We start from the raw sequence: 13430 nt of genomic DNA on the forward strand, positions 1-13430 counted from the left end.
CTTGCTCTTGGACTGGTTTGAACCGCCAGTTTGCAGTCCACAGTTAATCCTCTGCACTCTAAATTCTAATTTCTTAACACTGCACAACACTGTAAATTCCCGTGTGTTCTAGTGGCAAGGTATTGCAGTTTATTCACTGTTTATTCACAAAAAACAAGCACCTGTGGCTTGCACTGTTATGAGTATCTGCTCTCCATCGGAGTTAAGCTGTGACTGTTGATGTTGGTGGGGGAACAGAGTTGCCAGATCGCAACAGCCACATTACCAATCTCCTCAACTTTCATTGTCAAATATAACTTTTCATTACCAAATTCGTAAAGCTAGCATATATTCTTCACTAATTATATATACAAGTGGAAATACATGTAATCACTCTCCTTATAACTAACACCATGTTGATTATTTTCACACTATGTAGGGTAGCAGATTAATCAGAGCGAGCAAACAATCCACCATCTCCATCCTGTGTATCCTCATACATGTGAAAAATCCATTTGGTAATGCATTATTCTAATGCATTACCAAACGAATTTTTCATTACCAAATTGGCCCACAATTGGTAATGAAAAATACCAAATGGCAACCTGACAGGGGAGGGGGGAGGGGGAGGAAGGAAGGGGTGAAGGGACCATGGTGTAACAGCTGTTTGGCGCCACGCGGGAATTTCAAATTATGGGAGGGAAAAAAAAGTCAGATTTTTTTCGAATTTTTTGCGGTTTTTGGCCCATTTGGGGAATATTGGATCCCAGGAGGATTATGTCCGGTTAGTGGGGATGTTCGGATATTGGGCGTTCGGATATTAGAGGGATTACTGTATATATATGTATTTATATACATATATATATATATATATACATATATATATTATATATATATATATATATATATATATATATATATATATATATATATATATTATATATATATATATATATATGTACAGTATATATTATATATATATACATATACATATATATATATATATATATATATATATATATATATATATATATATATATATATATATATATATATATATATATATATATATATATATATATATATATTATATATATATATATATATATGTACAGTATATATTATATATATATATATATATTATATATATATATATATATATATATATATATATATAAAATACAGTAAGACCTCACTATAATGGACTAACTGGGGCTCAAGCCAGTCCGAAAAATGCGAAATTCTGATAAAAGCGACATCTGGACTTCCCAATGGTAACCCAGACTTTTTCCGATATATCAGACATTAGTCCAGATTGCATGAACGGTTTTTAACTGTTCTGACTACCATTGCGGTACTGTGCAGTGTTAGCCTACACCTTCACTACATTCAGCAAATGGTATAATACATATAATAATACTGTACTGTACACTGATAAACATGTCTTTTATTTACCTTAATGTGGTGAACATACCTGAAGTGGTCAGACAGTCCAGACTGCTTCTGGCTTCATCAGATTTTTTCCGATATATGGGAATATAGTCTGGTAGTAGACAGATAGATAGATAATCTGGTGGCTCCTTGAGTCCAATAAAAACAAATTCTGGTCTATTGAAGTCCGTTATAACGAGGTTTTACTGTATGTGTATATATATATATATATATATATATACCAGTATATATTTGCTTCATTCTTTCCTCTTCCTTCTGCCTATGGATGACTCTACAGTACACTAAGTGACAAGCCAAACAGTTTCAGATTTGCTATGCTGGGTGGTAACCATATAATCAAATTACGGCACTTGGTGGTTTATTGAGTAATTAAGGTGCTCCAATCTGATTGAGCCAGTGCAGGTTTACATTCAAGGGGTGGTTGGGGTTAATTTATCACGTAATGCCACTCAGGGATGAGCGAGGCTGGTCATTCTCATCTTAAATGTCAGTACCAACTTGCCTAGCCCCGGGCTCCTACGCTCCTCATGGGACAACGTAGGATTGGATAATGGATGGATGGATGGATGTATATAATATAGTATATATAAAGCCAACACAAGTTTCTGACCTTAACATCAAGGCCTGGAATGTAGAAAACAGTGTCTGCAGACATAGCAAGGCATGGCGGTGGTGGTGCTCTCAGCTTGCCGGTAGACAGGTTGGGTCGTACCTCATTTTTTTTTCGCATCGATCCAGGACTGCCAGGAGTTTCAGATATTCCACCCGAGAAACTGCGCTCTTTCTTCATTCTGTGCCAGAGATTATTAACATACATACATACATACAATTATGTCAACCTGTTTATTGAGGTTGGCCATGGTACAGCTGATGGAAACTAAACTATACCAAGTGCCAAAATCAGCTAATTACCTCCCAGCAGTTGTTGGATGTTGCTGGTGGGGAAAAAAGAAAAAATGAGATGTGTTTTAAGATCTGTATTACTGTTACTTTCAGCTTGAATTATGACTCAGTGTATAGTCAATCAGATAAAAAATCAGTGACTGTACTGTGACTGAATGTTTCCTGCCTAAGAATGATTACTGTGTAATTACTGAGCTTGTAGCCACATGTCACTCTGATGGCAGTACTTCCCAGGGCCAATAATAGCCACCCATCTCCTACCTAACAGAGATCTTGAACTGCTTGTATTAAAATCAACACAACATTAAAATTTACTAATGTTTTAACCAATGCATAATGAGTTGTTCCAAGGTGGACTGGGACAGTCATCAGAAGCAGGGATGAAAGTTTAATTAAAAACTGTACTGTTGCTCCTTACAGTTAAACTAAAACAGATACAGATCAGAAAATTTGCTACCCATCTTTCACCATGCCCACTTCTATCTTACACCCATAAAACTAGTTTCCAATGAAATCATAATACATATTCAAGAAACAGACATCTATGTCATAGATGTGGAATGTGTCCAAGTAAGCAAGGTTGTACTTTTGGTTACGGTTGGCTCTATTTTTGAAAAGTGACTGGTATCACTGGAAGACAGTGTTCATGATAATTTAAAAAAGGTAGGACATGTCATGATTGGCCTAACAGCTGAGGGGGAAAATAAAAAAATCAGTGTTCTGGTGCTCTGTTCTTATCTAGCAGATACCTTTTTGGTATTTTTCAATTTATTTCGTTCTGTTTTGGGAAAAAGTCGAGACACTTGAAAGGAAATTTTCATGACAGCTTAAAAATGGTATGACATGAAGCAAATGAGTCAACAGCTGGGAAGAAAACAAAGCTTCAGTGCTACTCAAGTAAGGAAATTTTACAAATCATATGGGGCAAGAATTTTACACACCAAATTTCACCTGAAGTGTAGAGTTTCCACTTACTTTGCTTCCACAAAATATCATAAAACCAACAGCGGTTTCTCATGATGAATACTATTTCCAGGGATCTTAAGCATATTTGGGGGGTCATATCCCTAAAACCTCCCCCCACATTTTGAGCACTGTTTTACTATACAGTGAGGCACCAAGTTTCGCAACAACAGGTTTCAAGAACTCAACTTTCGCGGCACAGACCAAATATTCCCGAACTTCCACTTTCGCGTGAAAAAAATTGAGTTTCGCGCACAAATTTTGGGTTTTGGGCAATTTTTGAACTTTGATTTTTCCGCACCGCCCGCCACCAACCTGCCGCCATCTTGAATGACGTCATGTCAACATTCAGTCTACCCACTTCCGCCATTGTGTACGAATGCCGCTTGCTCCATTGTGTTGGATTCTCACGGTTCAATGGCCTCTACTATACCTGGTGGTGTGGGGGGAGGGCCAGGAGGTAGTGGTGGTGATAAAAAGTGCCTGGGATCTTCAAAATTGGGAGGAAAGGCTAAAGCAAAAAAAGAGTATCGTGTTGAAGTGAACAAACAGCAGTATGATAATGAAATGAAATGAAAGGCACCTAGCACAAGAGGAAATTCAGCACAAAGTGGACATGTTGCATCAAGTGGCATCTGAGGAGGCAGAGAGAGATGGACGGTGGCAGTGAGGCAGCAAGAGGTGGTGCCAAGGTGGCTGGGGTTTCAGGACAATTTGCCGTCAAGTCAGTTTGCCGTTACAACAATAACAATACAATTTGCCGTCATTAATGAAGACAGCTATGGGTGAAGCTAGAATATAATTCAAAGGCAACTACATCAAGGAAGAAACAAGTTAATATTGACTAAATGTGCAATTAATATAAGTATATTTATAAAAGTACTGATAAATTAATAGTAAGTATATTTATAGAATGACGGGGAATCGTCCAGGATGCAAATTGCCCTGATGGGGAATTGTCCATGTTTTGACCGGAAATTGTCTGACGGCGAACTGTCTCAGAACTGTGGCTGGCGGGACTCAATAACCCCGCCTCGCACCTTGGATACTTACCCCCAGCATCCATTAAACACCTCAACCTGGTCTCTGCGTTATGTTTCTTCTCATATAATGTGTATTTATTGTTTGTATTCCACAATGCAATGTACAATATTGATTTGATGTACTGTACTGTACTGCATTGCAAGTGAAAATGAAAATCTGGTTTTACTTTAGGGTAGCCAGGAACCAATTAGCATTTCTGCCATAAGGACAATGCCCCAACTTTTGCGATTTCAACTCGCGCATTATTTTTGGTCCCAATTAGGTGCAAAAGTTGGTGTCCCACTGTACTCTCCTCCAATGGTCTTCTTTTATTTTGGTTTTAGCAATTAAACCCACACTGTATTCCTTCCTTTAACCTTTGTTGGGTCTTCTATTTTGATAACATTACAAATGCATTTACCTATCTATCTATCTATATTTTTCTGAAAGAGAAGGAGAAGAGGAGGGGTGAAACATGCAGAGAGGGGGGAAAGAGGTAGAAAAAGGGAGAGTAGGAGGAAAAGGGGACAGAGAAAGGGAGAGAAGCAGGGAGAGTGGGAAGGGGAGACTTAACTTTCTCTTATTAGGTTATTCCACACCCAGACAACAAGCAGGAGCTGCCTATACCCACCTTAGTAATTTGCTCTGTGTACTGCAGAATAACATTTTTTTTATGTTAATTATAACTACTGATGTTAGGTGGTAGGTGCGGGCGCTCACCATCCACTCACTCAACGTAGTGCTGCTCTCGGGTGTCTGCCCTTTCCTCTCCTCCATCCTTCTCTCCTTCCATCCTCTTCTGTCTTTCCTTCATTTTTTCCTCATCCTTCTGCCTACGGATGATTTTACACTCCTTCTTCTGTCTTTCTTTCTTTCATTCTTTCTACTTCCGTCTGCTCGTGGGTGACTCTTCACTGAGTGACAAGCCAAATGGTTTCCTGTACACCAGGAAACCATTTACTAGCCCTGATGGTTACCATATAATCAAATTTTGGCGCCTGGTGGTTTAGTGGGTAATTATTGTGCTCCAATCGGATTGAGCTGGTGAAGATTCATATCCAAGGGGTGGTTGAGGTTTATTGCTCACGTAATGCCACTCAGGGATGAGTGAGGCTGGTCACTCTCATCCTAAATGTCAGGACCAACTTGCCTAGTCCCGGGTTCCTACTCTCCTCATGGGGAAACATAGGATTGGATGATGGATGGATGGATACTGATGTTATTTTAATATCAACAAAGTTTGCATCTAACACGTAAAAGATATAGAGGAATCATATGTTGAATAAACTGCAAAAATGATGTTCTATGAAGTCTCCTTTGCCATTTACAATACAACTCTTAATATGATGCAGTAGTGAGAGTCATACTTGCGGTCATCGTCCCTGGGGAAGCACTTGGTGTACAAGTTGCACATGCCGGAGCTGATGCATACACGCACATCCAGCTCCAAGTCAATGCTTGGGTCCAAAGGCTTCACTGTGCCTGAGCTGCCCGACCCGTGGCCACCTGGCGTAATGGCACCTGACAAAACACAAAATGTCATAAATATGGTTCATTTACCTTAACTTGGTGGTTTCCTACCTTTTCCAGCTTACTTCCCATAGTTCAATGAAAAATGACATAAAACTATTGTCAACATCCTTTCAAAAGCACTCCTTTATGACTAGAATCATGTATTGATGTTTATCTCTTGCTACAGCTCAATATTCAAGATGAAAAGATAATAAAATTTTGGCAAATTTACAGTGAGACAACAGCAGGACAATCAGTTCTTGTTTCAAGTCATGTGTTCAACATTATTGTGACTATATCTCTCTAGGTGTGAGGGCACCAGAAAAAATTTAATTTGCTGGATGGTAGAAACGTTACGTAGGACATTCTCCTTCTACGAGACCTTTGTTAATTTATTTTTATCATCCTTATCCTCAACTGGACATACTTTCCCACCCTAGGGCCGGGTGAGGAGTAGCAACATCCAGACAGCCCAAATTTGCCCAGTCTAATGGGCCATGCTTCCATTCACTCATCATTCAAGCCCCCGGAATCCTGGCTCTATCTGATACACCAAAAATATTCACCATATTCTGTAGCTTCACATAAACGTATCCAACAAAGCCAATCCGGATCCTGTCACATTAAACAGGGGTCCCCAATCCCTGATGATGCACTTCTTACAATATTCATCCAGCCAGCTCGATCTCATCACTCCCCTAGACTCACCAACTTCCATCTCTCTCTTCCTCACACACTCGTCTACCATATCCCTCCAACTTCTTGGTCTACTTTGCCTCCTCCCAAATTCAGATTTGCTCAGTTATACCTTTTTCACCACTCTATTCTTATTCACTCTCTTCACATGACCATACCATCTCAGTGCACTCTCTTCGATTCTGGAGTCCACAGACTTCCTCATTCCACATCTTTCACGAATAGCATTATTCTGTATCCTATCCACTCTCTGTACTCTACATTTCTCAGCAGTTCTATCTCCACTGCTCTCATTCTTGATTTTTCATATTCATGCCACAACATAGCCTCACATCTATATGTTAAAGTTGGCACTAACACTCCTTCATGTACGCCTCGTGCAGCTGCAACACTCAAGCCTCTGTTTCTTATCAAGGCCTTCATAACATCAGCTACTTTCCTTCCTTGTGTCACTCTACTTTCCATGTCTTTTGCACATTTTCCTCTCTTTTCTATCGCTGTACCCAGGTATTTGAACTCTCTCACCAAGTCCAGTCTCTCTCCATTCACTGTAACATCACACTGGGAGTCACCTTCTCTCCCTATAACCATCACTTCACTCTTTTCTACATTACTCTCATGGCATGACACTCACAGACATCAGCAAAACTGTGCACTAGTCTACCAAGTTCTTCTCCAGTATTTCTATCTATCTATCTATTGCCAGACGCCTCAATCCCGTTTGGGGTGGCCACAAACAAATTGTCTCCAAGTCGCCCTGTCCCCCGCCATTTCACTGCCCTGCTCCCAACTCACACCCCCCTCTCTCATATACCTCTCCACCCTATCCCTCCATCTCATCCTCAGCCTCCCTCTCCCTCTTCCCCCCTCCACCTCACTCACATACACTCTCTTCGTCAGTCTTTCACCCTCCATCCTCTCCACATGGCCAAACCACCTCAGTGTGTTCCTCATAACACTTCCTATCACATCCATATCCACACCACAACGCTCCTTTATATCCTCATTCGTCAGCCTGTCTCTCCATATGACTCCACAGGCTCCTCTTAAATAACTCATTTCCACTACTCTCACTCTTGACTTGTATCCTTCCAACAACGTCCAAGCTTCGCTTCCATACGTTAGAGTTGGTATCACAATACTGTCACGTAGTAACTTTTTCACTTCTCCAGTATTTGCAAGTAGTAATGCATCATCAGCATACAACAAATTAGAGGTATTCCATCTATCACAATTCATTATCAATGCCATCCCTCTCTACATTGCTTGTGTTTTTATTTCTCTCATCACCCCATCCAAATATATACTGAACGATCATGGAGACATCACACAACCTTGTCGCATGCCCACATTGTTTGTGAACTATTCACTTAGATGCCCACTTACCCTTACACATACTTCACTACCATCATAAATACTCCTGACGGCACCTAGCAACTTACCCTCTACACCATATATGCGCAAAACTGTCCACAATCCTTCTCTGCTTACTTTGTTGTATGCTTTTCTCAGATCCATGAATAGCATAAAAATCTTATAGTCCTTCTCACAAGCCTTCTCCACTATCTGTCTTAATCCATCCTCTGCCACTCATAAAGCCACCCTGTTCATCACTCACTAGGACTTCTGTTTTTTCTCTTATTTTCTCAATAAACTTATGCCACAATAATTCTTCCACTCACTTCGCCCACCTTTATTTTTGTACAGAGGTACAATCACAGCCTTTTTCCACTCTGCTGGCACAGTTCCACGCATTCATGCCTTCTTACATATCTCCAACAAGCACTTCATTTTGCTCTCCCCACTACACTTAATCATTTCTGCATACACCTCATCAACCCCAGCTGCTTTCCCATTTCTCAGTCGCTGCACTGAGCTCTTCACCTGAGTGAGTGTCACGTTTCCTGGCACTGCATTCCTTCTCAGCACATCCCCCAAACCAATCACGTTTACAGCAAATCTGCTCCCTCTATTCCCATTCATCAGGCTTTCAAAATATTTTTTCCATCTGGTCCTTACTTCACCTCCCACACTTTCACATTTCTGTCTGCTGTCACTTCTACATTCCTGCACCTTTTTCCAGAATAACTTCCTACTTTCAGAGTAATTTGCATTCATTTTTCTTCCTAGATCATCATTTACCTTTTTCTTTTTCTTCTTGACTAGTATCTTTACATGCTTCTTGCTCTCATTATATTCAGTTCACACGTCAATTGAACCTCTGTCCTGTAACCACCATAGCCACTTTTTCATCTTTTCCTCTATTGCTCCCTTACCCTCTTCATCCCACCATGCCATACCTTTCTTCTTTGTTGTTACTCTTGCCACAACACACACCGCTTTAGCAATCCTAACTAAGCAATCCCAATATGCATTCCACAGGCTGTCCTGATCCACTTCATTCCAATTCATTGATTCTATTTCCTCCTCTACTTTGGTCCTGTAATCATCTGCCCTTTCTTTGATCTTCAGCTTCTCAACTTTCAGTCTTTCTCCCTGCCTGCTCCTCTCTCTCCTGATCCACCTCACTCCTCTCAGCTTGATCTTGCATACCACAATCATATGATCTGACAGACCCATCCATCTAATCATTGTCATTTCTGTGCATCTGAGCCTATGAATATCCATTTTCTTTACTGCCCAGGTCTCACTACCATATGGGATAACACCACCCAACAAATGCCACATACAAAGGGGCAAGGTACTGAATAATGGGGTTGTCAGAGATCGGGCAGCATGCAGCGACACCATTAGGTGACCAAGGTCGATGCATGCAAGCATGTTGAAGCCTTCATAAATCATACAGCGATACGAAGGTCAACAAAAGTCCATCAGCTATAAAGAACAATGTCCATTAAATGGGGTGCAGTGGGTTGCAATACATGTGTTCCCTAACCTTTTTATTCCAACCTGGTCTGAAATTGCCCTCTCCTCATCATGACTGCTGAGTAATAATAGACTACAGTTATACTGTACAGTACTACTCAAGAAGAAGTGCTATGACAAGGATATGAAATAAGCTGCAAAAAGAGTGAAATTATGGGCTGAATTTGTGTAAAATGGGTATAGTCTATATTTTTAGTACTATAATATGCTACTGTACTCATTTATTTTCAAACATGTGCTTGAAATCCCACTTCAAAGGGGGACCATCAGATATAACAGACTATTAGCTTTATTGGATCAGGCTTTCCCCAAAGTAGTCCACCATAGCGAGAGTCTGCTGTAAATTGTAGTACAAGTATAGTGATTGCTGAAAGGTATGGCAAGTGACATGTGGAAATCTATACATATGACTAAAATTACTTTTTTTTTTTTTTTTTTTTTTTTTCAGAAAGCCTCCTGATCCCAATCATTTTGGAATTTGGGAATTGCACTGTGTTCAAGTTCTGGGAGTGACCCAGTTGAATCATGGGACAACAGACTCATAAGCCTCCATAGCTAACAAGAGCATGGAACCAGGAAGCCTCACCTGAGCTCTGTGTGCTGGACTGAGCCGAGAGTGGTGCTGTTGTGGTGGTGCCGGGGGTGCTGGCACTGCCACTGCCACTGGGGCCAGCCAGGGTGGAACTATCTCTCTGCTGACACTGGCCTGAGTGGTCCTGCTCTAACATGGTCACCAGGCCAGGCAGGCCTCTCATGCCTTGCCTCTCACCACCTCCAATACCCCCACCAACATTCTCACTGCTGCAAGTAAAATCACCATAATTCATCATCAACCTAACCTTGTTTTCCAATCATCATCATCATCATCATCCTGACCACTCTTTCCCACCTAAGATTCAGGTTTTAAGCAATGCAACATGATCATAAATCACATCTTTCTTGTACAGTGCTGAGAGATATTTATATATAGTGTATTAATGAGATACTATAAGGAGAAATAGCAAGTGATAAGTACAGCATAGAAAATAGTGCTTGTAGAATAATGCTCACTTTAATAAACCTGATGCTAGTATGATGTCAGGATAGAGAAGAAAAAAAGTACCAGGGCCTGGGACTAAGCTACCATAGTCCATTACTACCAAGGAGTGATGGGTGATGGGAAGGGACACCTTCATGTGCTGGCAACAACATAACCATGTTGTTTCACTATCTGGTTATACAAACACCCCTCTCCTTAACTCCCTCCCAATCCTCCAAAAGGAGGATGGCGGAGAACATGAGAAGAACAACTTCAGCCTGCAGTCCACTGGGTTCATGTTCAGATGAGACTGGACCCACTACAAAACATGGGCTGATGACCATCCTACTTACCTGGAGTGTAATATATGAATTACAAAAAAAAAAAAAACTCCAGTCAACCCCTGGGAATCAAACCTATGCAAGGCAGTTATTCCAACTATCATATTATAATGCTTAGACTACCAGAATACAGTACTGTGGTTAAGTGGCTGGAAGACATAAAATGGCAAACCAAAGAATGTTGCTCAACTGAATCAGAATATAATCAACTTATGCTGTAGCTTCAAAGACTGCAAGAATCATGAAAAAAAAATACAGCTTTATTCTAAGTGGCAATGTAGAAGCTGAGGACCAAAGAAATGGCAGATGAATATAGGACCAAAGTAGGGGAGGAGTTAGAATCAGTGAATTGGAATGAAATGGATCTGGACAGCCTGTGGAATGAATATAGGGACTGCTTAGTTAGGAGTGCTAAAGTGGTGTGTGGTGTGGCAAGAGTAACAACAAAGAAGAAAGGTACGGCATGGCGGGATGAAAAGGTTTGGAGAGGAGTGGAGGAAAAGAGGAAGAACTGGCTAGAGCAGTTACAGGAGAGGGGTTCAATTCAAATATGAAATGAATACAGTAATCTCTCCAATATTCAATGTAGTACAGCCAAAGGCATGTCCGGGAAGTGGGATCGTCCGGATACTGGGGTCCTGCCTCCTGGACTGGTACTTATGGACCCTAACCCAACCTAACTCATAAAACCACCTACATAACTCCCTACCAGACATGCATAGCACCTATTTAATACCCTATTCACACAAGTAAGGGAGAGAAAGCATGAAATAAATGAAAAGGAACCAGAGAATGAGAAATTAGAAGTGAGTATGGAAAATATTTAGCAGTGTACGGGGTACTTACAACATGTCCGTGGCCATTACGAAGATTAACCTGCCTCCTCCAAGGCTCTGGCAGTGGAGAAAATGCTCTTGAAGCACATACAGTAATCCAGTGTTGTGCTGCACTTAATCCTTTGCACTGTGAATCATAACTGTTTAACACTGAACATTCTATTTTTACTTGTGCCATGCCAATTACAACCGCCAGTTTGCACTCTGCACTTAATCCTTTGCAATCTGAATTCTAATTTCTTAAAATGCACAACACTGTAAATTTCCATGTGGTCGAGTGGCGAGGTATTGCAGTTCATTCGCTGTTTATTCACAAAAATGAGCACATGCGACACCCACTGCGATGAGCGTCTAGTCAGGATGGCAGTTAGCGGTAACTGGGGAGGGAAGGATGCAAGGGGCCGTGCATAAAAAAAGCTGGTTGACGGCACCGTGCACCAAGTTCAAATAATGGTTGAAAAAAAATTTGGATTTTTCTTTTTTTTTTACTTTTTTTTTTCTTTTCCATTCATGAGTTCCCAAGGCCCGAGGGCCCAAAATATCCGGACACTGGGGTGTCCGGTTAGTGGGCGTCCGGATATTAAAGATATTACTATATACTGAAAGCAAGAAGCACACAGAGAGACTAGAGAAGAGGAAAAATCTATCTATCTATTGCCAGATGCCTCAATCCCGTACTGGGAGGCCACAAACAAATCACCTCCATGTCGCCCTGTCCCCCGTCATTTCACTGCCCTGCTCCCAATTCAAGCACCCCTTTCTCATATGCCTCTCCACCCCATCTCTCCATCTCATCCTTGGCCTCCCCCTCCCTCTTTCCCCCTCCACCTCACTCACATACACTCTCCTCGTCACTCTCTCACCCTCCATCTTCTCCACATGGCCAAACCACTTCAGTGTGTTCCTCCTAACGCTTCCTATCACATCCACATCCACACCACAACGCTCCTTTATATCCTCATTTGTCAGCCTATCTCTCCATGTGACTCCACAGGCTCCTCTTAAATAACTCATTTCCACTGCTCTCACTCTTGACTTGTGTCCTTCCAACAACTTACAAGCTTCACTTCCATATTTTAGAGTTGGTATCACAATACTGTCATGTAGTAACTTTTTCACTTCCATGCTCACTTCCCTGTTTCTTATCACTGCTTTCAAGGGACCAGCAACCTTTCTTCCTTGCTGTACCCTTTCAAGCACTTCACCCTCCAAACTTCCATCCTTACTCATCACACTACCCAAGTACTTAAAAGTACTCACATTTTCCATTTCCTCCTCATCCAACCTCACTGTACATTCATTGACTTCACCTCTCTCAAAGACCATCACTTTCCTTTTCCTTACATTCACCTTTAGATTCCGTTTCTTACACACTCTCCTAAACTCATCCACCAAGCCTTGTAGCTACCCCTTCGTCTTCACTCAACAACACAGTATCATCTGCAAACAACAGTACAGGGAGTTTCCAGACACTATCCTCTCTCACCAGGGCCACTCCAACATCCACTACCCTACCTTGTATCTCTTTTATTACCCCATCCATGTACAGATTGAACAACCATGGAGACATGACACATCCCTGTTTCAACCCAACCTTCAGAGAGAAAAATTCACTCAGTTCACCATCCACACGCACTGCAGCCTTAGCACCATCATACATACTCTTCACAGCATTCAACAACTTCCCATTTACTCCATATATTCTTAATACTTTCCACAATCCTTGTCTATCCACCCTGTCATATGCTTTCCCCAAATCCATGAAAGCTGCATACAACTTCTTTCCCTTCTCTAGAAACATTTCCACTAAAGATCTAAGAA

At 41.1% G+C, this 13430-nt stretch overlaps 1 protein-coding gene across 1 annotated transcript in view; it reads right to left on the reverse strand.

The window, feature by feature from the left end:
• Window positions 1-13430, reverse strand: part of tweek (transmembrane protein KIAA1109 homolog tweek) — an 839779-nt gene that overhangs the window by 366618 nt on the left and 459731 nt on the right. Inside the window, 3 exon segments of the mRNA XM_080283669.1 lie at window positions 2042-2222; window positions 5688-5880; window positions 10001-10215. Coding sequence (XP_080139795.1) covers window positions 2042-2222; window positions 5688-5880; window positions 10001-10215 — 589 coding nt within the window.

Source organism: Coenobita brevimanus, chromosome 98 (assembly GCF_032717465.1).
Source record: "Coenobita brevimanus isolate Jiangsu-jjx chromosome 98, ASM3271746v2, whole genome shotgun sequence".
Classification (NCBI taxonomy): Eukaryota; Metazoa; Arthropoda; class Malacostraca; order Decapoda; family Coenobitidae; genus Coenobita; species Coenobita brevimanus.